The sequence below is a fragment of the Telmatherina bonti genome, assembly GCF_933228915.1.
Source record: "Telmatherina bonti genome assembly, chromosome: 6".
Taxonomy (NCBI): domain Eukaryota; kingdom Metazoa; phylum Chordata; class Actinopteri; order Atheriniformes; family Telmatherinidae; genus Telmatherina; species Telmatherina bonti.
The window spans coordinates 34,976,870-35,003,810 of NC_136624.1; the positions used below are offsets into that span (position 1 = coordinate 34,976,870).

The 26,941-nt window shown below is 39.3% G+C and overlaps 1 protein-coding gene across 1 annotated transcript in view; it reads left to right on the plus strand.

Moving 5' to 3' along the window:
• ppfia4 (PTPRF interacting protein alpha 4) overlaps nt 1–26,941 on the plus strand; it is a gene marked incomplete at both ends in the record, with an annotated part of 67,048 nt that overhangs the window by 27,060 nt on the left and 13,047 nt on the right. Inside the window, 6 exons of the mRNA XM_079242997.1 lie at nt 22,695–22,796; nt 22,989–23,153; nt 23,576–23,650; nt 24,090–24,161; nt 25,415–25,636; nt 26,222–26,356. Of these exons, the coding sequence (XP_079099123.1) occupies nt 22,695–22,796; nt 22,989–23,153; nt 23,576–23,650; nt 24,090–24,161; nt 25,415–25,636; nt 26,222–26,356 (771 nt within the window). The remainder of the gene's footprint in view (nt 1–22,694; nt 22,797–22,988; nt 23,154–23,575; nt 23,651–24,089; nt 24,162–25,414; nt 25,637–26,221; nt 26,357–26,941) is intronic.

Consider the following 26,941-nt stretch of genomic DNA (forward strand, 5'->3'; position numbering starts at 1 on the left):
CGGGGAGAACATGCAAACTCCACACAGAAAGGCCACTGACCAAACCAGCCAAGGATTGAACCAGTGACCTTCTTGCTGTGAGGCCACAGTGCTAACCACTGCGCCACCGTGCAGCCCATAATATAATATAATATAATATAATATAATATAATTTAATGCACTATACATTTGGTTGTTTTCCTCATGATTTGGGAGTTTAGTTGATGCTTTTATAAGTTTACAGTGAACTTGTACACACTGGTTAAAACGACACTGTGTGATAACTAATTCATAGCTTTCATTCATGTCTTTGTCACAGCATTTTTTAAGCCCCATTTCTGAAATACTCCCCAGGTGTGCACTGAACAGGAAGGAAGACTGTGAACTTTTCAAAATAAGGCATTAAACCAAACTACAGAAGTTAACAACAGAAACAGAAGAAGAGAAATAAAACTGGAGCATGTTGATATAATAAAGAAAAATCCAAATCCAATTATCACATTTTGTAGAAGTTAGAACAATAGCTGTATGGTTGTCCAAATTACTAAAAGATGACAAATCCTACCTTCTGAAAAGTTTTTTTTTTCTGTTCATTGACTGAGTTATGATGATAATCATGATATGGATTTCAGATTATCTCTCAGATGTCAAAATAGACCTCATTGTCAGGACGCTGCACAGAGCAGCCAGAAACTCAACAAAGGGAAAGAAAAGATGAGTGACAGAAGTTAAATAAAAAGACCTTTCAAGTAGAAATGATGAGGATGCAGAGAAGGAAGACAATGAGTCACATAGTGGAAAAGGAAGGAAATTAAGGTTTCAAGTTAAATCCTTTGGTGTCATTAAACAGCTGTGTGCTCTGCATCCTTCCTCCCCGCACCTCAGCTTTGCCATGGATGCTGGGTCTTGGCAACACAGCTGTGTGTTGGTGTGTGTGTTTGTCAGAGGTGTGCCAGGATGACATCATACAGGAGCTTGCAGAGAAGGTCTACTGCAGGCACATGGCATCTACAATATTTATAGACCCCCAGAACAGATGAGCTCACTCAGTCACTCAGTGTGACTGCTTTAACTTCACACACACACACACACACACACAGAGCCGAAAAGTGGAGAAGTTACTCATGCAATCTTTGCCACACCCATTGGCAGGAATATTTTTTTCTCCGTGTGGTACTGCCTTCGTGACATCTTCGCAAAATGACTTTTAAACTAAAAACACATGTTCTTTATGCCTTTAAGGATAATAATGACTTTGAAACATAAAAGCGTCTGAGTTGTTGGTGAAAATTGTTACAGTGTGAGTCTTAAGAAAATAAGATGGTCCTTGCTGGATTAAACTGGGAGGGAAATAAGGAGAAACTGCCAGAATAAGGCCACATGAGAACACAATTTGGGAAAAAATTGTAGGTATACACATAACGTAGGACCGTGTTTCTTAACTAATGTGTCACAAACGCAGGTTTGAAATCCTCGTGTCCCAAAATGATATCTTTATAGTGCAAATACATTGCATTAAAGAGTGACTGAGAGTGACCCAAATGTGTGTGCGTGCTTGTTGTGTGTGTTGTGTGTGGGTGAGCAGGCAGCTGAGTTACTGACGGTGCCCATAGTTACAAGGCTAAAAAGCTCCAGAAAGAAAAATCACATTTCATAAATAAATCATCGGAGGCCTTGTGATGGAGGTGCACACACAACCACACACACACACACACACACACACACACACACACACACGCACACACGCACACACACTCACAGAGAACTGTTATGTTTCATATCATGGACCAGATTAGAGGCAAATCATTTTTAAAGAGCTGTGTGTTGCTGCTTCTGCTTCTGCTGCTGTGTCTTCTGTATGTATGTGTGTGTGTGTGTGTGTGTGTGTGTGTGTTTTCATGCTCTTAAGCCAGTGGCAGTGCCTGACATGTTCTGCTGTCCGGAGCTCTGTGGTTGCTGAGCAAACAACACACCATTTAACTTCAGTACAGCATTTTTACATTATATTCCATCTCACATGTTACAAGTAAATATCCCACACTAATTTTTCCAAGACAGCTTGACCAACTGGACCAGTCTAGATAAAGACCTGAACCAGTAAACGCAGCTTCTTACAGTTTTGTCTCCATCTCTTCTTCCTTCTTGCCTGCTTGTGGTTGCCACTGCGTGACAATCTCCTCTAATTACTCCTCATTTCTACGTCTCATTTTCTGTTGGTACCAGTTCATAACATGGCAACAGAACATTTTGGACAGCTGAAGACAGTATGAGAGGCAAACTGACATCTCTGAGTCTGAATTTGGTTTGGAATTAGTCTACTGTGCGTGAAAGCTAAATACAGGCGACATGTGCTGCAGCGTAAGTCTGAGTCTCTCAAGGGGAAACAATCCTGGATTTTCACAAACCTCTTAATAAATGTTCTGGCGAATTATATGAGGGGGGGTCGTAGCACTAAATACTGCTTTATATTTTCATATGTTTAATAGGGGTGGGGAATCAAATCTAAAAATCGAAAATCTGGATTTTTGCTTCACAATTTTAAAATCAATATTTTTGTTAATAATATCTCACTTTTTCCTAAATAAATGAAATTTTATTTCTGTTATAAAATCTTTTGTCATTTTTATTGTTTTTATTGATCTCTTTACTTGTCTTCTTGGACATTATAGCAGCAGAATGATGGTCTGGCTACTGTGTTGTTTTTTTTCCTAATAGAAATTAAGAAAAAAAATTTGTTTGTTTTTAGTCTACAAAAATCACCAATATCAAAGAATTGCAATTTAAATCGAATCGGCAACCCAAAAATAGGAATCGAATTGGGATGAAAGCGTATTGTTACAGCCTGAATGTTTAATATGTCATACATACATGTGGATAGCATGGTAATTGAATCAGAACATTTGAGATAAGATCATCCACAAACTGAATTCTGTGCATGGCTTGAACCATGCAGCTTCTTGGAATTCTCTTTTTTCTAACCCTGTCCTGTCCAGCATCGTACCATACAGAACAGCAGTCTCTGCCATATTTTGCCAGACAAATTTGCTCTACCAAAGGCGACGTCATTTATATATGAAATTAAATTAAATGAAAAATACTTTATTAATCCCCAAAGGGAAATTCAATATTGCAGTAGATAATTAACTTGAAGAGGTTTTGTTCCAGAGGCTGACGGCTGCTGGCAGGAATGATCTTCTGTATCTTTCAGTCTTACAGCAAACCTGAAGAAGCCTCTCTCTGAACACACTTTGTTGTTTCATCACTGTGTTGTGGAGAGGGTGTGAAGAATCCTCCATCATTTTCATCAGCTTGTACAGCATTCTTCTTTGGACAATCAGCTCCTGCGGCTCCAGTTACTCCAAGCACAGAACCAGCTTTCTTGATCAGTAGATAGGAAAGAAAGGACCAGAAAAAAAAAAGTACAGAATTAAGATGTGAAAGGAAAATTTGTCTATGCTGCCAAAATCACAGTATTCATTGAAACAATACAAACTGCTACAATACTACAGTACTCCAGGATACATGAAGTATGAATAATAATATGCAAAAACAGAACACTTATCAAACATACCTGCAGAGAAACTTAACAACACAAACATCAGCAACATTTAGTAGGAAGCAGATCATGATCATGATCAAAACCAACCTGCAACAGATATTATTTCACTTCTTTACCTAGCAATTTTCATTCTTCCTGATTAAGGTTAGGTAATAAAATAGCACGAATAATGTTATAAAACCATCACTATGGAAACTAGAACACTGTATTTCTATAATACAACTGTTGCCTTCATGGGCAACATTATGCTGTTTGCTGGTTGTTGCAGGTACAACATCTTACAACTAAATGATCACCTCCTGGTTGGGCTCAAGTGATAACATCACTTCATTATCAGTAAACTTATCATAGTAAGAACTAGAATACATTCTTTCTACAACACAGCCACTGAATTTTACCCTTCAAATGCAGCTACTCCCAAGTTGAGCCATGTAAAAAAAAAAATTCACTATCTCAGAATTTACCAAGAATACTTTAATCAAAAACCTACATACCGCTTAGATCATAAAGCTGCTGTGGAGTTTGTGGTTTTACGTTAGATCCCAGAAAGTCACATCTCCAACGCGGAGGTTGAAAGGACAAAGCCTATGGGAGAAAGACAGAAGAGCAGAGGGACGCTTTACTTCCCATCACCTTGAGAGGTGCTTGTCATGCTTCTGTCATAACAGTTGCAATTTCTGTAAACTTGCTGCAGATGCACGTGCATAACAACTCCCCCCCCCCCCCCCCCCCCCCCCCTCCCCCACACACCACATAATCTGAGGTGTAGAGTTACATCCTGCCACTGCAGTTTGTGCTTTGTGAAGGGCAAGAGCAGCGCTTCTGACCTCCACACACATGCATAAACACACCTAAGCTACTCATTACTCACAGACATTTTTAGCTACATCAAGGAGTGGGAAGAGACAAATTTATTGAAAATTATGCTGGATGTAGCCTCGAAACAGTTTATTTACTCTGAATATGAAGATTAATATTAATACAGTTCTGTTTAATGTATCTCCGGCTTTCCTCTAGAACCATGATGCACTTTCATCTGCAAAAACAGCAGCTGGGATGAGCAGAGTGTGTGTTTGTGTGCTCCCTGGAGTACATGTTTGTCAGTTTGTGTATCCTTAAGTGAATGATTCAATGTGTCTGCATGTAGTATGAATTTTTATACACTATATTTCTATATATATTATACTTTACATTGAAAGTCAAACATTCGGACACATTTATCATATGGATAGATAGATAGATAGATAGATAGATAGATAGATAGATAGATAGATAGATAGATAGATAGATAGATAGATAGATAGATAGATAGATAGATAGATAGATAGATAGATAGATAGATAGATAGACAGACAGATTTTTTTTTAATTACTTTTTTTTTTTAAATAAAAATCTAATAGTACAAGGGGGGGGTTGTTGTTGTTTGTTCGTTGTTTTTTTTGGCAGCTATTTGATAGATAGATAGATAGATAGATAGATAGATAGATAGATAGATAGATAGATAGATAGATAGATAGATAGATAGATAGATAGATAGATAGATAGATAGATAGATAGATAGACTTTATTCTCATCAAATAAAATCGTATTTATGTTGAATTTTACACAGATTTGAAATAAATAGTCTTGGACAGATATTATTCTATTCATCTGCAGGCACTAAATTTCAATGTATCTCTGAAATCTGTCTGATGTTTGCAGAGATTGTGTGCATTGTGTGTGTGTGTGTGTGTGTGTGCTGTTGTAGGCTTTTCTCTGGGCTGACCTGGAGCTTAAGTCAAAGAAGTGGTGGAAAGAGCTAAGCCATGCCCTCCGACTGAATGATGAGAACAGCAGGAGAGACACACAGAGCTGACACAGGTGCTTCACACAGAGACAGAAGGGAGGAGGTGACAGGAGACAATGGGAAAAAACTAATGAGGGTAGCGGGAGGAGCAATAGAGTGAGGTGATGAGGAAGGTGGTGATGAGAAAGAGCAGATAAATCTTCACAGAGTGATGATCATGTCGGATATCTGCACAACGCGGGGAAAAGGGCAACTTTGTGTACACAAGGCCGTAGTTTCCAGGGAAGATTAGAATTATATCTTCTCCGAATATAACTTCTACAGTTATATTTTGTGGTGCTAGTGTTTCCATAAAACACTAGCACCTTTCCAGGTTTGTTCGTCATTAAATCCTCATCGATATCTTGTTTAAAACCAACAGGAGTCAAAAGCAGTGACCACACGCTGTAACATGCTCAACCTTTGCACCAATGGAATGACAAGTGGACTCCTCTCTATGGTATGAAATGACAGTGTTTTGACAGGTCATTTATCTACCCAAACATAGATTTTTCTTCATGACCATGCATCACATGCGTTTGCAGTATTGGTGAGATATAATGATGCCCTACGCTCCATGTTACAGTATGTTACCGTGCAAAATGGCTGCTCTCTGTCAGGGGAAGTTTCGGTTGAGATTAGCTACGCTCGAAAAGAATAAGGAAGAGGAAAGGAGCAGAGGAAGAGCAAAAAGAAAGAGCTGAGGAAAAAACGTGGATGTGAGGGCAAGCTGGGAGGAACTGGAGTGGATAGAGTGTGAAAGAAGCAATCAAGTGCAGTTAGGCAGCGGCAGGAAGAGAGAGGCTGATGTAGGAGAAGAGAAAGACACAAGACTGTGAGAAGCTGTCAGATAAAAATAAGTCAGAGGTCTCCCACTTCTGTGAATTCTTCTGCAGAAAATGCTCTTTTAAATGTGTCAGGTTTCATGTGTTTTTTGTCAGTACTGATGATGTGTGTGCATGCCTTGAGTGTGTGTGTGTGTGTGTGTGTGTGTGTGTGTGTGTGTGTGTTTGTGCATTGAGTAGCTTGTTTCTGAACTTTGTCTCTGACAGTAAATCCCAGGTTCTGCCAAGTCTGGCTCCCACTGATGTGTCAAGGAGAAGATGTCACCACTCATGAGTTATTACCTGCTTTTGTTGTCAGTGCTGTTTCCCTGCTTTGCCTTCATCTCACTTATGGACCAATTTTCATTTTCATTTCCAGAACCGTCAAAGCTGGTTATCTGGTCTCCCCAAATGCTTATTTGGCCTATTTCTGTGTTAAAGTCTATTCATAACTTGATTTGCGTTATCTTCTTGTTCCAGTAGGGGTCTCTGTTTCTCCACTCAGCTATGCACAGCAGTGACCGGTGTGTTTAGTTACTAAAAAGCAGCAACGTCTGAGCCTGCAGTGAGCTGCTGTCAGTTAGTGCTACAACTCACCACCATCATTAAATGATGCTTTGATGTATGGAGATCTGTCTTTCTCACTGAGTCATCTACTACCACTCTTTCTCTGTGAACCACTGTTTCCTTGACAACCAGGTGCAGTCTGCAAAATGCTGTGAATCCGTAGACAGGAGCTATTTCTTTGTTTGTTTGCTTGGTTTTGTTTGTTTGTTTTTTTTTTAACCCTGTCTGGTCCAGCATCACAACATGAGGAACGGTAGTCTGTGTACCAGTCAGATTTGCTCCACCAAAGGCGGCGTCTCATACTTATGGCTGCCCTGGGTACTTTAAATCTTTTCATTATTTTATTTGAATTATAACGCTTATTTATTAGGGTTAGTATATTAACTGATATATCAGTGCTGAACCTGACAGGGGAAACAAAGGAATAGAGAATCAGAAAGGTGGGAAAGTTGACTAAGCTGCCAACATCACAACATTATTTCCAAAAACAATAAAAACTATTTCAGTACTATGAAAAAATAAACTTTTTATTGGAAAAATAAGACCAGACACAATTTGAACTTCACCTGCTACGTCATACAGCAAACAGACATGTGTATGTATGTATGAAAAGGCAGAATGAACAATCATTAAAAGTACCCGCAGAGAGAGAGATGTACAGACACACTAACATCAGTAGCAACAAGCCAGAAGCAGATAGAGAGAGGACCATCTCAGAGTGCATGTACGTGTGAACGTGACGAACCGCATGTGCATGCAAGGGGACCGTGACCATGATAAGAGGAAGGCAGGAAGGAGCCCAAGAACCAAAGGTCTAGCAGGCCCACAAAGCAGAGCCCAGGACAGCCAAAGCAGAGAAAGCTGCACACCCACTCTGCCCCAAGCAAAGGAACCCCCTGATGGGAGCACCCGGCTCCACGGAGATTGTATTTTTTTTTGCATCTAAGCTCCACCACTCCCAGTACCTGCAATATTGGCCAAGCTTCTTAATAAATATAACTGGAGATAGAGGGTTTAGTCAAAAGTGTGAGAAAAGCAAAGACTTTGCCTTCTTTTGTTATTATATGTTGCTATACAACCAAAACATACAGACAGTAAAAGATGAACAAACTCTATATCATGTTGATGTCGTTAAAGGAGAATACATGTGCAGCATAGAGCATCTTAGTTTGTTCCAGCCGCTCAGTTGAGCAGACATCAATGATGTGCTAAGATAATGCATCCCTTGTCATTACACAGCTTAAGTACATGAAACTAGATGACGAATACAAATAGAATATTAAGGCCCAGCAACATCAGCGAGACGAAGAGAGATAACTAAAGTCATAAAAAGTTGAGGACATCGAGAGTAAGTTTTTATTTCTTAGCATGGAAGAAGCCCCAGAGAAAAACAACCCCCACATTTCTTAGAGCACATGATAACCATGTCTTACAAACTCAAGGTACTGGTATGTTGTGATAGAGTAGACCCATGTAATGTACAATGAAAAAAAAAAAAAAAAAGCAAAGTTTTATATGTAGGTCATTAAGTGAGTCATCTGTGCTTAAACGTGAATATGACTCCGTCTGTTTTCATAGGATAATGATAAAACATGCTTAATACTGTTCACTGTATAAAAGCACCAGAAGGAGATTCAGACTGTAGTCAAGTGCATGCTCTGTGTGGTATTATACCAGGAGAGGCTGTGATTTATAAATAGAAAGAATCAGCACGCACAATATCACGCCGGAGGAAAATGGGTCTCTTGAATTTGTGATGAGTAAGCAGTGACTGTGGTTTTTATTAAGAGGAAGTAGAGCGTTTCATTTCATGCTAATTCCAAGCATTAGAATCAAATGTGACTTAAAAACTCTGAGCTGAGTGCCACATCTTTCATGTCTGTGTGCACATTTGCATGTGTGTGACGGAGCAACAGAGAGCAGGTGGCCAGAACCCCAGGTTCTTGTCTAATCTCAGCCTGCTCCTCAATCAGCTGATCACTGGAAGCAGCTTCGTCTCCTCCCTCCATCCGTCCACTTCGTTTGTCTCGTGCTGTGATCAAAATGATCCTTAACTCTATCCTGTTTGTCCCTGTGTATTCATCTCTTTACCTTCCTGCTGTCTTTTGGCCCAGTCTGTAGTTTCAGCTGACTGCTGTGGTTCTGTTGTCATGGCAAAGGAGGCAGACGAATCATCAAAGTCTCATTAAGCCTTTCCTTACTCAATGTGGACAGGACTTTTTTACCATCCTGACCCTTCCGACCTGTTACTTATCCTCTAACTGTGTCTGCATCTTTGTATAAGGTGCACCTGAGATGTTTAGTTTTCTCCATGAAAAAAAATCTGTCCCCCCCCCCCCCCCCCCCCCACCACCACCACCACCACCACCACCACCACCACCAATCAGAATGGATTGCACTTTGACACCTCCATGTATCAGGTTTGGCCTTGGCACCTACTGAGTTTGTGGATATTACCACTGAAGGATTGTCTCCAGGTCGAATGGCTCTCTCTGCAATCTCCATGTGTCCTTGCCTCTGTATTGATTTCTGTGCTGATGACTCTTTTCTCGGACTGACATATGGCCTTCTCTCCACATCTTCCACCCTCCTGCTCCTTTTTCCTTCTCTTGACTATACCTCAGTCAAGCTGCAACAGATAATAAATACTTTGCACATATGTAAATTGCATGTCTGTTCAGAAATGTGAGCAAATCCTCTTGCCAGCTGACGTGGTTATTTGCATGCAGTAATCTCCAATTGTCCAAGACAATAGCAGAGATAAATATGTGTCATGCACTCGTCTTTTCTGTGACTGCTGTGCATGCTTGACTTACCTTATTTATGACCGTACATGTGTGAGAGACAGACACAACCGCTGCACAGCAGAAGCTCTTTTGTGTGTCTCCTTTCATCCGATTGAAGGAAGTCTTCCCCTTGTATGCTTCCTGTCCTTTTTTTCTAGTTTTGTTTTGCTTTATTAAAGCAAACTAGAATACATGAATGAAATCTATTTTGGGTTCAGGCCTACGGTGCATAAGGGGAAGAAAGAGCTGTCTAATGAGAATAAGAGACTGATAAATAGAGAGAAAAAAAACTAATTTGTCCAAACTTAATTTGTTCTTTATTGATTAACAAGTATTTATGTTTAATATGCAAGATTTTAGAGAAATATATTCTGGGTTTTAAAAGTGATTAAGCTCTTTTAGATTTGGGATTTTAACAAGAAGTTTAATAGATCCAGTGGATTTATTTTTAAATATGCATTACATACTGAGCATGTTGGCTTTTTTGCTTTCAGTTTGCAAAGAAATCCTGAAGTTGCAGTCTGTTGTTATCCATAAATCTGTCCCATCCATCAATAATAGAAAAAAATTAGCACAATGGTTTTCAGGTTTCTTCATATATTGCATTTTATTGTGCAACTTTATAAAAAGTTGCTTCTGTTCCCCCAAGCAACAGAGTGAGTGTAGATCTGTCAGATGCTGCAGCAGTCTCAGGATATATCCCACAATCCCGTACAGAGGGAGGATATTGCAGCAGATTTGTGTGTGTGTTTTACTCGCATAAACATCATATCCACAACTGTATTCATCTTTAGATACACTGATACAAAGTTATTCTGGCTGCTCAGAGATTTCTTGATGAGCTGTTGCCATGGCTTCTGCAGCAGCGTGAGAGGTTGCGTCATGGCAACAGATTAGTCACTGTCTACTTAGGGCCGCTGCCCATGCAAGGTGTTGTGGTTGTGTGTCACAGTTCTTGTGCATGTTGATTAAGGTTCGTCAGGTTAAGGTCTGCCTCTCTGCTGCTGCCACCTGCCAAGCTATCTGCAGTGGCGAAGAGTTACAGAGATGTGATATCTGAATCTCTGCAGGGACACAGTCATGCTCTACTTCCTGACGTAGGTCTTCAATTTGACAATCATTAGCAAATAACTGCAGTATTCAGAGTTCATTTCATATATTTTTCTGTGCATTAGTATAATGAAGTCAGCTATAAAACCTCTGGCATTGTATTTGTTTGGTATTCTCTCAATTTTTAACAGCAAACAATACTGTGTTTTAAATTAATATAGTTTGAATAAACACTTAAACAGGTTTCTTGGTCTTTTTTGAAGAACTGTTCAAAACTCTTGAATCCCCTTCCATAAATCATTAATACATTATTAGGAAAGCAGGAAATAAATGCATTGATTTAAAAAAAACAAAAAAAAAAACAACCTTCCATGGCTGTCAAAAGAGGAATTGGAAGAAATCGTGTCTTTGCTACAAACTAAATGCAACAAAATGCTGTTCAGGGACGCAGGTTCAAATAGATTATTTTTAAAAGTTGTGTGTTGTGTTTAGACGCAACACTTGTTCAGCCCTTGGGTTAGGTGTCTTTTTCATGCTTGAATAATTCAAGGACAAGGGCTGAACTGAAAATAATGAAGCAGTTCCAAAGAAAACATTAAAAGACCTTCAGAAAACCTTAAGAAATATTTTTTCTAAACCACGTTAAAAGAGTTTCTGGCTCCATAGACGCTTTATAAATGAGGCATGGCTCAAGACCTTTGCACAGCAGTCAGACGGCTTGCAGTGGTCCTTGTGTGAGCTCAGCTTTAAAGTGGAATCATAGACGTAAAACATTTAAATTGAAACAGGTTAAGTGATTCTAGCAACAGAAATGACATAAAACTGAATATTAGTTTCTCACAGTAGGAATGTGAAGACTTCATCTGATCAAGTGTGATTGTAATATGAGAGTTTCAGATCCAACTGAACATCCCTAATTACCACAAAAAAATTCTAATGTTTTACAGATCTTTGATTTAATATAGGTCAAGATGTGTTTCCACTTTAGGAGATGCAAAATTTGATGTGACCTCTTCAGATATGTAATGGGGCTTTAAGAATAATATGAAACAACACAACCCTCACCTGTGAATTATGTATGAATGACTTTACAATGTCGGGTAGCTTTCCTCTCCAGCTTAGTCACATATTTTTGTCTTTTCCTTTTCCTCCCACTAGCAGATGCTTGCAGAGGCACTGTTTGGCCTCACAGGCTCTGGCAGACATCCGTTCAGATTGTCTCTGGCTACAGTCTGCAGTCTTGCTAATCTATACTCACAAGTGTCCAAACTTCTGTTGCACATTTTACAAGTTATTTTGAAGATTTTACCCACCGCTTTTGCAATCTTTAATGCCTTCCAAGCCTTTTTTTTTTCACTCCTGTGGGTATCTTCTTCAGTTTGTGAATCCAATTTCGCCAACAAGCTGCAGAGAGGAGATGTGAGCGTGAGTAACAGTGTGTAGGCAAAAGGAGCAGTTGTCAAAGTAACTGTGAGAGGATGAGGAGAATTTCTAAATGAGGAAATAAAAAGTATCTTTTTAAAAGCAACAGAAGGCTTGATGCTTAATCAGAAGGGAGAAACTTATAAACTCGTGTTAAACATAGTAAAGAAATGCAACATGCAACAGAAATAGTTCATTTCTCAGCCAATCACATCATAATCATTCTATGAGACTAAACTGCTGTGGAAAGTTGTATGATTAGGAACTTTTGTCTCATTTTTAATGGGAGTTTTGGTATCATTTACTCAATTTTACATTTTGTTGTATGTGTGTGTATGTATGTATGTATATATGCACATATGTATATATACCTTTTTTTTTCATTGTAATGTACTGTGTATATATTTCCCCCACCTAGGGATGGGTATTGAAAATTAGCTTTGGCTAAAACGCTGTTGTAAGTGACATCATACATGAAGCATACTTGTCCCTATCAAATAAATAAAATAAATAGAAAAAATAAATAAGATGAAAAAAAGGATCATTCACCAATATACAGGCTGCATGTGGTGTTATGGTTTGCACCGTTCCCTCAGATGCAGAAGACTCCTGGTTTTAATCCCTCCTCCCCAGATGAGGGGGTGTTGATCAAACCAGGAACACATCCATTCATTTTCTGAACCGCATAGTCCAACTAAGGGTTGCTGAAAGCTGGAGCCTATCCCAGCAATCATTGGGTGAGAGGTAGGTACATTCTGGACAGGTCGCTAGTTCATCACAGAAGCCAGGAACCTTTCTAGTTTCATGTTCTCCCAGTGTACGCATTGCTTCACTCCAGGTAGGCTAGCATGCATGTTAGGTTCATTAGTTACTCTGAATGCTCCTGAGCAGTGAGTATGTGCATGAGTGTTTTTTCTTCTGAGTGTGTTGACCCTTCGACAGACTGGCAACCAATCCAGGGTGCCTCTTGCCTTGAAGCCTCTGAGATAGGATGCTGACTGTGAGGGACCAAGCTGACGAAGGAAGAGGAACACAGGTGGCTTCAAAAGAAAAGGGTTTTATTTGCCCAAACAATATAAATGAATTAGGCCTTCAAAAGAGGTCAACTAAGCAAAACCTAGATCAAAGTCTGCAAATAACTAAACTAACAGATTAGGGAACATAATCGACATAACACACACACAAAAAAAAACATACTGACCTGACAAGCAAGAAACAAAGGAGAACTTAAATACTGGCTGATCAGACCAGTTACAAAACATATGGGGTAACACATTAAACATGCCAACAAACTAGACAAAGAAACAGAACCTAACTGTTAGCTTAATTATTCTTAACAAAACGACTAACAAAAAGGTAAACCCAAACTACTCAAACATGGGAAAGAAAATGAACAAACATTTAAAGAAACTAAAATAACATTTTTAATCTCCCCCTCTGAGGCTGAGGTCTTCCCAAAGGCCCACGGCACTTCTGCTCACTGGCCTCCCTCCTGTGCACACTCCTGTCCCCCAATACCCAGGCTAGATCCTTCAGCAGCAGTAAAAAAAAGAAACAAGGTTAAACAAAACACTAACAGTTGAAAATACAATGGCTCCTTAATGTGCGCGCTAACAAAAAGAAACCAAAGCAGTTTAAATATAAAGAAAACAAAGTAAGTGAAAATGTGGTGCTTTAACCGCCTTTACATGTGTGGCCATTGGTCTGGCCATCACGCTGACGTTTACTAGTAGAACAGCAGTGTGTAGAAAATCTGATCTTTTCAATAAATGTTGACTTGTTTTGTTTTTTATTATTCCTACAGATTTACAACTGAAGGACACATCATATATTACAGCATTGATCTTATAAAAATCAGCCAATTTGTCAAGGTTGCGCATAAAAACACATTTTATTTTTTACATATGAAATAACTTACATATTAATGTAAGTTAGATTTCCGGTGGACAGGCGACCTGTCCAGGCTGTAGCCTTCCTCTCCCAGGATGTAGATGTAAATTAGATACCTGACAGCAATTAGTTTGATATAATGTAGGAGAGGATAACAAATTACACAGTGATATATTTAGATATAAGTAGATGCATTCAGTGGAGTTTGTGTTCAATTCTGATATTTTTATTTCCTTAACAGTTTAAGAAGCAAAGGAACGATGCTTCATAAGTTAATTACATTAATTACTCTGGCATCTGATCTAAATTAACTTCATTTTGAGCTGTTACATTAGACTAGAGATGGTGTGCTATATTTAGGTATATTTTCACAAACAGGACCCTTCCCGCTGCTCGGTGTCACCACGGACTGAAAAGTAGATTCCTTTATTGTTGGCAATAGACTGAGAAGTGAAGGTCAAATATCTGTCATGCTCAGAACCTCAAAACTCGCAGTCAGTTCCTGCAACCACAACCGCTGAATATTAAACAGGAAATGACTGGAAAACTGAACAATCATCACGTCAGTTCTGATGAGCGCTCCGGCACCTTCCTCCACTGTCTTTGCACATCAACACACACAGAAACACACACATATTTAGTTTTGAAATTGCAAAAAAATTGAGTAACTTTAAGTGTTTGAGGCTTCATAGTTTAAATACAAACATTAAAAGTCAAATTTGCCCTCGCTAAGATTAATAATGACTAAAGTTCTTCTGATTGCAGAGAAGCTGACCATTCATAAACCTCTAAAGCAGGGGTGTCCAAAGTCGGTCCTCGAGGGCCGCTGTCCTGCAGGTTTCCCATGTATTCCTGTTCCAACACATCTAGCTTCCACTAAATGGATCAAACAGCCAATGACGTGCACAACTGATTAAGCTCTACTACTAATTAATTTGAATCAGGTGTGTCTGAGCAGGGATACATAGAAAACCTGCAGGATTCTGGCCCTCGAGGACCAGAGCTGGACACCTCTGCTCTAAAGGAATAGTGGCTGAGCAAATGAGGGGGTGACTTCAAATACAGCTCACTGCACAATGCAAGCGTAAAGTCAAACACACACACACACACACACACACACACACACACACACACACACTGGAAGGATAACCACTCTCAAAATAAGCCTCTATATTTTCAGGGGGGTGGATTGTGTGTATTTGTGGAAAAGAGACTGAATGTGATTTTTTTTATTTTTCTTTTATTTATTTATTTTTTATCTGACTGCGCTCCCATTTCTCTGTGCACACACACACACACACACACACACACACACACAGAGAGAGAGAGAGAGAGAGTCATTTTTCCATCCTTTAATCCCAAACTGCTTAAGGAAGGAAAGGGGAGAAATCCCTTTACAAAGTCTGGGCTCAGCAGTAACCACTTGCTATCTCACACCGAAGGCAGCGATGTTCCACCAGACGCATCCTGCTCTGTGCTCTGTGTGATTTACACTCTGACAGATGTCGAGGTTGTTGTCAACGAGCTACGTTTGTGTCTGACTATTGAAAAACCATCCTGGGGTTTTTGTTGGATGTGGATTGGAAAGTGTGCTCAGTATGTTATAACAGAAGACAAGCAAATGCAGTAGAAAATATCCTGGGCGAGGCCTCATGACAAATTAAACAAGTTTTGTGTTGCTTTTCTCTGTTGCAATGTCATTTATATTTTTACACGCAACACTTGTTTGTTAGTTATATAAAGTTACTTATTCCTGCCTATTATTTTGTTTGTCACTGCATGATTCCCCCATTTGTTATTTGCACAGTTGATTTTTGCTTTTTCTTTTGTGGGAATGGAGATGGGGAGTGCTCTCAAAAGGCAGAGGGGATGAATAGATGAACCAAAATACTGGGGGAAGCCTGTTGAGCCTTTTTGCCATGATTGAAAGAGACAGCGAGCTCTAACATCTGCTGGTGGATTTTGGCTGAGCTCTTGTCTATCGGTGCGCCCTTGTGGAATAAAGGAAAGTAAAATGAACAAGCTGACCTATTTTCCTCTTCTCCCCCAGTTGGTCCTTTCTTTTCTCTTCTTATTTCCACTTCACACTCAGCATATAATAGGCAGGGTCAATAAAAATGTAGGACTGATGAGTGTGTGTGGCTCAGTTTCTTTCTGATCTATTGTTTAGGTAATCACTTTCAATGGCTCAGGTTAGTATCTGTTTGAAGTGATGTTTTAACCACACAGGTGGTACATTGAAAAACAGCTTTTTCCTGATTCACATTGCTGATATGATTGCAACCAGTCATATAATAAATTTGTCTGATAAACACAGAGTAAGAGAACTGGGGGAAATGTTAGGTGTTGAGCACGTTATTTGGTGGATTCTGGGGAATTTTGAGGGATTGTGCCCATTTTTCTTTGACCTATTATAGACGACACATTCTTTATTGTTACTGGTCTACCTGCATGTGCATGACTTGCAAGGTGAGATGAGAAAAAAATGAACCATTGTCATATATGTGTGTTGTGGGGATAATAAAATTTATAGTAATACTGAGCTGCATGGTGGCATAGTGGTTAGTTGATAGCTCTAAATTCTCCACTGGAATGGATGAGAGTGAATCGTTTGTCCTTCTGTGATGGGCCTCTCTCCCAATAATTACTGGGATTGACTCCACCTTCCCTGCAACCTTTAATTGAAATAAGCGGTTAAGAAAATTGAATGAATGAGTAATACATTCAATGATTATATAAATGTATAATTATTATGTTTTTAAAAATAAAGAAAATATGTCCTTCGGAAGCGAATTGCATATCTTGCAAATTTCTAAATTTGCAAGATAGGTTTTAAAAAAAAAGGCTTCTTTTTTTTTTCTGAATTAACACTGTTGTATTTTCTAAGCCAGTTAGCATTAGGCTATTAACCGGCTCTATTCATAGGAGGTTCAACACATCCCGTTTGTTTAGTTTAATTCACTTTCACTTTTTTTGGGATTGAGACATTGGGAAATACTTTTGTCTCTAAGTTATGTTGATGGGATTTATTATTAGTTTGTCCACTTTGCGTCGACACCTGCGGACTTTGCACGTTTTCAGACGTAAAACCTCATCTGATGTTCTGGACGTGCACGCCACGTTTCTTCAAGATGGGTTAATGAACGTAACCTAATTCAGAAAAACAGAACTCTGTTTTTTTTTTGTAAAACTTCTCACCAATTCAGAAAAAACAGCTTTTTTTTTTTCAAGTGAATGCAATACGTCTCCGTAGTGTCTATCAGAGGACTTTAAAGCAGCTTTTTAAAAGTCCTTTTTCTTCTTTCAGTTTCTTTTACATTCTGTGTTTTTCTATGAAAGCTTCTAGAAATGTGTACATTATTCAACACTGCTTGATGTAAAATGTTCACATTATAAGATTTGCAAATTTTATGGGATTTCTGACAAGAACTTTTAAAATATTAATATACTTATATGTAGTATTTTTCTGCTGCATATTCATGTTCTATGACATCCCGTCCAGAGGTTTGTCAACTATCAAAACACATTTACATCAGGATTTGCATCAGCTGTGGGAAACATAGCTTAAGCCTCATTATCTTAACACTAATGTTATCTGCCATTCCCAGAAAAAAGAAAAAGTATACCACTAATCAGGTTAATAAGAAAAGTTTTCTACATATAGTTCAGTTTTTACTTACAGAAGTTACATAAAAAAGTGCTATAAATTCTGTTACTTTTTAAAAGCAGGACTTTCCAGCATGAGTGACGCTTGACTAATCATAAGGATTAAACCTGACAGCGATTACGCTTCATCATCTCTTAAGGGAGAAGTCACAGAAGTTCAGGTTGAAAAAGTTAATGGATTTTAGCTCCATTATATTCAGAGTTTGTTTGTGTTTTTCATGACACAATGAGTCTGGTAGGTGGTTGGGTTGACAATGTTGATGATCCCATGTTTCCTTCATATTCAATTCGGCACAAGGAGCAGAGTTAAAGTTTCGGGATGTTCGATTAAATACTTCTCAAACAACTCTAAAATTAATTTCCGTAGGCTCAGGTTGTTTCATTTAGTAGGTAATGCAATGTTTAAAATGCAGGAAAATGTTTTTGTTGACAAAAGCCATGAAAGGCCAGTGCATAATAATGTACTGTGGAAGTTTTCTGGAAATAACTTCATGAACTTAAAGCAATGTCTTAACACCACAGTTTCTGAAAAAAAATCCAAATGCTTGTAGTATTAACATATTTACTGTTATACATGTAACTAGATTTGCCTGTATCGTAAAGAGGATATGTAAATATGTACAAGTATGTGGTAGACAAGTAAATAGTATACTATGTGGAATTACCTCTTATAATTTAATGAAGACTAATGAGATTTAACACTGTCTAAACCTGGGATCCTCAATCCAGGTCCTCGAGGGCCGGTGTACTGCTGGTTTTCCAGGTGTCACCGCTGGAACACACCTGACTCAGACTCAGAGAAGCTCTGCACACGTCTGTCACACACTGATATGAATCAGGTGTGTTGCAGTGGGGACACTTGCTTGCAGGACCCTCGAGGACCGGGGTTGAGGATACCTGGTCTAAACAAAGTACACCAATGTGTGTGTGGTTTTTTTTTTCCAAATTTTAATTTTTCATTGTTTACATTTCTTTTCTTCAAGTAAACATTCCCAGAGGTGTATAATCCAGGTGCCCTAAAGTAAAAGTCCTGTCCGGCAGCCGCTCCAGTCACTAAACCAGCTGATTCAATTAGCTCAGCTCCACTGCAAAGTAGATGAGCCTGTAAGTAAAAACACCTGTTCTAAATGCACGGGTAGATTCAAAAACATGGCAGGACTTTCCCTTCACGGCATCTGGATTATACACCTCTGTACATTTCTACTCTGATACAGGTAACAGTGAGGACCCAGAAACACACGGGAGTAGTTTAAAAAGTAAACAGTTTTTATTATAGAGGTTTATGGAGAGTTGAGGGCTTTGGAGTAGCGTCCTGATCTTGGGGGAAGAAAAGAGCTGAAAGAGTCCAGAATCCAGTGACGCAGTCTGACAGGCAATGTAACTTTAGAACACAATGTAAAAGTTTACTGAAGTGCCACAATGTGTAAGAGGTCATTAAAGAGGATCAATAAGAGGGCATTAAAAATGTAAACTACTGGAATAAAACTGTAATCAACCAAAATCAGTTTAAAGTGTCAACTTGTCATTTTGTACAAAAGGTCAGCCTTAACAGATGGATCTTCAGCAAGATTTAAACAGATACAAAGGACGCCTGTCTATATATTTAAAAGAAAAAACTCACTCCATAGTTTAGGTGTCACCATCTCAAAAAGCCCAGCCCCCTTTGAGCTTCCATTTAGTCTTTGGCACGGATAGAAATTGGCCAGCCAACCCGAGAATCCAAGAGGGACAGAGGAGCGCAGAGAGGTGCAGCAGAGCCGCACCATTCAAACATTTAAAAGCAAAAAAGAGCTATTTAAAGTGGAACCCAAAGTACACTGGCAGGCAGTGAAGAGATGATAAAACCGGGGTGATGGGCTCATGTTTACGTGCCAGTTCAAAGACGTGCAGCTGCATTATGTACAAGCTGCAGTCAAGATAAAGACGACTTGACTCACCCCAAAAGAACGTGCACTGCAGTAATCCAGACGGGTGGTTACAGCGTATTATCAAAACACAAGCTGTAAGGTACTTCACATAATCAATGGATGAGACTCAGTGGTCTACAAGCAAAGCGTGGGTCCGTGTTCAGACGTAGGACGTAAAAGAGGTCATGAGCAAGCCCAGAAGAATAATCCAGGGACGTGGACTAGTAGGAACTGCTGAAAGCATGCTGGACTTCTGGACAACTAGGCAAAGGCGCTGTTGGTAATCTGGAAGAGAGGAAGAGACTGGAGAGAGTTTAAGTAGTTTAACAAATGAAACTATGAAGCAATTAGAAAAAAACTTAATCAAACAGATGAACACAGACACGACAGAGCAGGAACCATGACAAGAAGAACTTCTTTTTTGTTTATTCTACTCAAAATAAAGCACATCAATCTGTCAATCATTTAGTGTCACAAGAATTTAAACCTTCGGCCACAGTATTGACTGAAGTTTTTCCAGCAGTTTTATTAACAGAATAAAGTATTTTATAGTGTTATTTTTACCATCCTTAAAGTTTAGGCATATTGTAGTCTTTTTCTTTTACAAACTTAGTCTGGTTTGTATTTTTGCTGCAATCTGAAAGCGACTTTAAATGTTTACAATGTTAACTTTATCTCAGTCAGGTCTATCGTGTTGGTACATGGCAAGAGTATGAGAAGAAAAATGTAGTCGTGGCTGCAGAGAGCTTCAGGACTTTATGAAGTGTGAGCACCGAGCAAATGTGTCTGAGTGTTTGTCTGTTTGTATTTTTTTGCATAAAAAAGTAGAGAGAGGATAAACTTCTGGGTATATGCTTGGACAAGAGCCAAGCTTGTGGGGAAATGCCAACAAAGCACCGAGAGACACTCAAACAGCATGAGCACAGAGGCAAACACACACACACACACACACACACACACACACACAGTTGCAGAGACTCTGGTAAACAAATAGCCACCCAGACGCTGCAGCAGTGCAATCAAACAGAAAACAACTTCAGTGCATTTTGTAAAATCAACTTTTAGCCAGAGATGTGTGTGTTACTAACTAATTCTCTGTTCTGTGCTGAAACAGCAGCACTGTCAGGGTCTCCGTGCACAAATGATATCAATGGCATACATTTTAATTGAAAAAATATAAGGTAGACTAGATATGTTGTAGAGTTAGGATACAACAAAACACTCTAACAGGAGAATAAAGTTCTGAGATAGAAGCAGTTTATACTTTTGTGCTTTATCTGAACATTACAAAGGTGTGATAAATGTTTTAGTACCCAATCAGAGACGACATGTAGAACTGTCAGGACTTGCAAATGTTTCAAAAAGTGCCTTGTACTGATAAACAGGCTGGACAGAGAGCAAGTGCATGCGTGTGCAAATACAACTTCACTGATAAAGTCTCTGCAAAAGACCATTACTGTCATTTAAAGGCCTTACTGCAAAGTGAAATACTGCTGGGTCACATGCCGTTGAAGTTTATAAATGGTACAAAACAAACTCGCAGCAGAAAAACGCTGCCAATACAGCCTCATCTGAAAAGTTAATGGAGCTATTAACACCTCCAAAAGTGCATTTAATATCTATCAACTTCAAAATATGTGGTTGCTTCTAAAGTTGTAGGTGATGCTGCTGTCTGGCATCTAAAAAAGTGGGGAAAGACTGATGTAATAATGCTGTGTGATGAAAAAATATGCTCACTGTCTGCTAGTAATTAGTGGATAGTAAATCATTGGACACTCATACGTGCAGAACAGTTATATTATAAATGAAAATATTGTTTGTTTGGCTTGAAAAAAGATCAATTTAAATGTTCCTCCTTGTGAAGACTTTGACTTGAAAGGTAAAGCTCTCATGCCCGAACACTTAATGTAAAGCTACATTGAGAAGATGGTTAGCCTAGCTTTGCTTTGACGGAGATGAATGTGGACCAACTTTTATTCATAAGTAAAAATATTTAGATCCAACTCTTAAAAAAAAGCAAAAGTTCAGAATTTTTTTAAAAATTATTTGTCTAAGATCCCTTAATGTTGTGACTTATCTCCATTTCCAGTAATATTGCAACAGAATACTTTGCTGGTGATGTCCAACTGTAGACGTCACATGAGCTGACGTAATTAAGTTTAACATCAAAGACCACGATATTTCATTAAACAAGCAAAATACTGTAAAGATTGTCAGACCTCTCCTGAAGAAAAGGTTTATGTCGACCAACACACTCAAACCTAACCTACACACACAGGCACTGACTTCTCTAAGGCTTGATTTGAATTAAACTTAAATTTATGCTCGCCATCTTTAAATTGCCTTATCAGAGTGCGATATCAAGAAAGATCTTTATGCTCTGTGCTTCGCTGCACAAGTGAATGCATGAATTAGCAAATACAAGAATTGTATGAAGAACCAAATGAATCCCAACATCAAGCCAATTCAAATTTGGCTTTCAAGAAAATTTTCAAATGCTTTAAATCTTCAGCAATGTGAAATCTTGCAGTTAATACTGTAAAAAATGGCACCAAACAGTGTGCAACAGACATTTTTCTACTACAGAGACAAAATCATCTTAAATAATTGGCTTTCAGGTTAATAATGAGAATACTTTGTGTTGTCACAGGCAACAGGATGTGTGCTCTCGCGATACAAAATATCACCCATAGACTAGCAATGTGCACAGGATGTGCACCCTCCATCTCAGCCTATTTCAGTTTGGATAGATTTAAACACCTTGTGACTCTCCAAAGGTTAAAGTGTGTAGAGCTGATTGATGGGTGTTAGCCGGAGGTGAGCACTGAGGTAGGCAGAGGAAAGCTTGTAAATGTAGATCAGATACTGAAGTGCCACTTTGGCCCCCACTTTGTCATGAAATTTCCTCCCTCTCAGACCACCTCTTATCGCAGGTGCACAGAAAACATTTCCCAGACAGCATCTCTCCTCACCCAAGAACAGCCTGGAGGGACCAGTCTGGACTGACCATTATTTAAGTCTGCCCCTCATGTCAACTACTGATAAAGTACAGTTACAATCAGTACACTCATCCTGGGTTGCTCATCGTCAGCTGAGTGTTTGCGCCTCAGGGCACCATTGCTCCATCCACACGTGCCTCTTTGCTGAAGTTTAACCACTGTGTGGATCAGTGGCACAGCATTAACCTTTCTGCTTATGTTGTGTTTGCTTGATGCATAGGAGTTTGCCACCCTGACAAAGGAGCTAAATATATGCCGGGAGCAGCTGTTGGAGAAAGAAGAGGAAATATCTGAACTGAAAGCTGAAAGGAACAACACCAGGGTAGGTGTGTGTGTGTCTGTGCGTGTGTGTGTGTGTGTGTGTGTGTGTGTGTGTGTGTGTGTGTGTGTGTGTGTGTGTGTGTGCGTGTGTGTGTGTGTGTGTGTGTGTGTGTCTGTAACTACGTTGAAACAGTAAGTGTTTACAATAATATTCTCTTTGGTTATACGTGTTTTTGCATGTGTGGCACTGTAGCTGCTGCTGGAGCACCTGGAGTGTCTGGTGTCTCGTCACGAGCGAAGTCTGAGGATGACAGTGGTAAAGAGACAGGCACCCCCACCATCTGGCGTCTCCAGCGAGGTGGAGGTCCTCAAAGCCCTGAAGTCTCTGTTTGAACACCACAAGGCTCTGGATGAGAAGGTGGACTCGCACACACCCCTACTACTTTTAGTCAAATAAATAGAGGTGAAACAGCTGCCTCTTGAGGGAGTTTCAGTAATTAGTATTTCCATCATGTACAATATTTTGTGACACACACTTGTTCTTTAACAGAACTGCTGTTCTTCCCCCTGATTAATCCTGAGCTAGTCCATTTTCTTGTTTGTTTTCTTGCTGTTAAGTTGTTAATGACCCTCATTACTCCCTCAGTGTCCAAAATGAAATCCATCCAAGTAAAGGAGAGAAAGGCTTTTAAAGCTAAATAAATGGAGGAATTAATTAAATTGCAACAGCAACAGTTGGATATTTACACAGCAGCATATTTTTATAGAAGTGGAAATGAAAGTAGTTCACTTTGTGCAAGGTAAAATGAGTGAGACTTATCTTTTGTGTGCGTTTTTCAGGTGCGTGAGAGGCTTCGGGTTGCTCTGGAGAGGGTGGCCAGCCTGGAGGGTCAGCTAGCATCTACCACACAAGAGGTAAGCTGGCTCTGTCTGTGTGACTGTGTGTGTCAGTGTACGCGTTCCCGTTTTTAGTCACTACTAAGAGAAACATCTGCTCGATACCTGGCAGACATCTGTTGAAGCCTCCAGTCGGATGAGATGTACACTTCACTCAGCCCTCAGTTCAAACACATCAAGCATTCACACATAGAAATCTCATTTAGGAAAAGAATGTTCTAAAGATGGATATTTGAGCTTAATATTCACCTCAGGTTTAGTGACCATCCCAGCACTCAGCACCAGAGCTTGTTAGGTTGGAATCATCTCAGAAGAAATCCCTCACTGATGCAAAAATGTCTGTTTTTGTATACTTGTACGTTGTAAAATATGATAGAATGCATGGAATAAATAATGTTTTTAAAGAAATAAATGGAGTAAATGGATTTTAAAGTTTTCCCTTGAATCTACTTTGCAGTTGAACATGGTGAGGCAGAGGAAGGATGGTGACTCACTGGAGCGAACAGATGGATCCAAACCTACATGGAAGGTCTTCCTGGCTCTGTGATGGTTTTTCTGCTCTGAGCTTTATTTTATGTCTGTGAACAGCATCTGTCTGTCCAGTTGTCGGCCATTTCTGTACATCCTTCCTGTCTTCTTTACATTAAAACTACAACAGAAACTTTACTTTTCTGTCTTCCCTAGTATGACATCAGTGAATAAAAAACACTGGATTTGCATCAAAAGACAAACTTATCTGTGATGAAAGATTAAAATCTATTTATATCTGGATGTACACTGACTTTCTCTGCAAGTCTGATGCTTTATAAACAGACTAAATCTAATTACTAAGAGTAATTCTTTTAGATGAAGAAATGTAGTTGGAACAGGATGTGAAATTTACAAACACATATCAGGACTTTGACACCTTGATATCTGCTATCCTGCTTGCAGTTATTACTATGACACAAGCAGCACTTTAATGGGACTTGTATTTAAATTTCCACAATAATACTTTTCATGATAAGTTTGGGGCATTTTCCTACCCACCAAGTGCTACACATCCTCAATAAGTGTTTATGGTTGTGTTCACACTCACCAGGACGTAATCTACATAAGAGGTGGGCAACTCTGGTCCTCCAGGGCTGCAGGCCTGCAAGTGTTAGAAGTTTCTCTGCTGCAATACACCTGATACACATCTGACTTAATTAGCAGACTGGTGCAGAGCTTGAAACTATACTCCGTCTGCTAATTAGCCATTGATCTGAATCAGGTCTGTTGCAGCAGGGAAACCCCTAACATTTGAAGGACTGAGGCCCTCGAGGACCAGTTGCCCACCCCTGATCTACGTAATCTGAGTTAGCTTTCATTCCATTTAGCTCTATATCTGAATTTGTGTGAAGTTCATATGTTTTAAGGTATTCATGAGCAGGCAAATTGGGCACATGAGGGAGCAGAGGGGGAACTGCTAACACTGCCTGCCCACTGTGTCTCCTGTTGAAATATGTGTCTCTGATGGTTTATTTAATTAAGACTCTGGAAATAACTGCTCTTTGAGCTGTGAGGAGAAGAAAAACATCAAAACAACAATATAGCATTCAAAGCTCACATAGCCCACCCCTGTATGGAGAAATCCCCCCACCTTTTTCCTTTAATCTGGGTCATCCCACAACTGTATCCATTTTTTTTAATCCACATTTTCTGCCCATATTGTGACCAGTTACATGCAATATGTGCATTTTTTAATGAGAATTTCAATCATTTTTATCCAGAATCTGTTGATTTTGTGTGTCGTCTTCACAGAGACTACCCAACGGCTCTATAGACGCCCATGACGATGGCAACCGAGTGTCTGAGCTTCAGGAGCTCCTGGATCGGACCAATAAGGAGTTGACTCAGAGCCGCGAGCACTGTGCCACGTTAAACGCCCGCATGGCCGAGCTTGAGGCTGACCTCGCCAACGCACGGCGAGAACTGAGCCGCAACGAGGAGCTGTCAATCAAACAACAAAGAGAGCAGAGAGAGGTGAAGGTTTTGCTTCATGGGTAAAAGTGTTGATACCCAGATTGCTGCTAATTATTTTTTACAGCTGCTGATATATACAGCATGTATAAATGTGAATAAATTTATAATGAGTAAATTCTTCTGCAAATATGCTGCATTAGACATTCAGTTTTATTACTTCAATTTTTATGTTAAACATTTTTAAACAAAACACTGCACAGTATGTCTACAAAATCTAAAAGCTGTCAGATGACAGAAGTCACGTATTCTTATCACAGTCCATCCCTTAAAAACAACTGCTATAGTGGATCAATTAAAATTAAAGTAGACCTCTTACTCTAATTTTTCTACTGTTAAGTAACTGTGCTCACACATGGCTGCGATGGGTTCATCATGTTTAGTATGTGTTCATATATTTGCAATTTTTTTGTCCTTTGACAACGTTTACTCAATGCGATTCAGTGCGTACAAACTTACTAACAGCAAATATAAGATCTGTTGGTGAAGCACATGCAAAGGATTTTGTTAAAATTACAGTATCACAAAACATATTCTATTTTGTTAGTTTCCTTTGTTGCTTATTAACTGATTTGTTATTTACCGCAGAGAGAGGATATGGAGGAAAGGATAACAACTTTAGAGAAGCGCTACCTGGCTGCTCAGCGGGAAACCACACACATCCACGACCTCAACGACAAACTAGAGAATGAGCTGGCAACCAAGAACTCCCTGCATCGACAGGTAACACACTTTGCCTGAATAAAAGCCAACTCTCTCGCTCTCACACCGGTCAGTTCGGACTGTGAGAGGAATACCCAGGAGAAACTCCACACTGAAACAAGGGCAACCAGAAAACTTCACACATTAAGAGTCACATTTAAACCGTGAGCTTTCTTGCTAACACAACAGCTCCAACCACAACACCATGGAAATTCCTGTTCAGCAGATTAGAAAAGGCTCCAAAAGTCTGATAACAGTTTAGTGTATCTTCACCTAAAGTTCTTTAAAGGTACAATTATGTGCCTTTAGTTGTCAGTGATGGTTTTGCACCTCATAAATTAAACAAAAGTCCACTCTAATAATACTATATTTCTAAAATATTTCTGTACTTTTAGAAAACTTTCCTGACAGCTACACCTTCTAGACACAAAAAGCAAAGCCCTTTATCTCTGTGTTTAATAGCAGTTTCACTGACAGTCAGATTATCATTCAAAATAGTAAAGTCCATACAAAAAAGTTGTTTTAAAAATAATTTGAGTTGTAGAGTTGTAGAGTTGTAAAGACATTTGAGTTGTAGATTTAGGCTAATATTTGTTCTCATGTTGC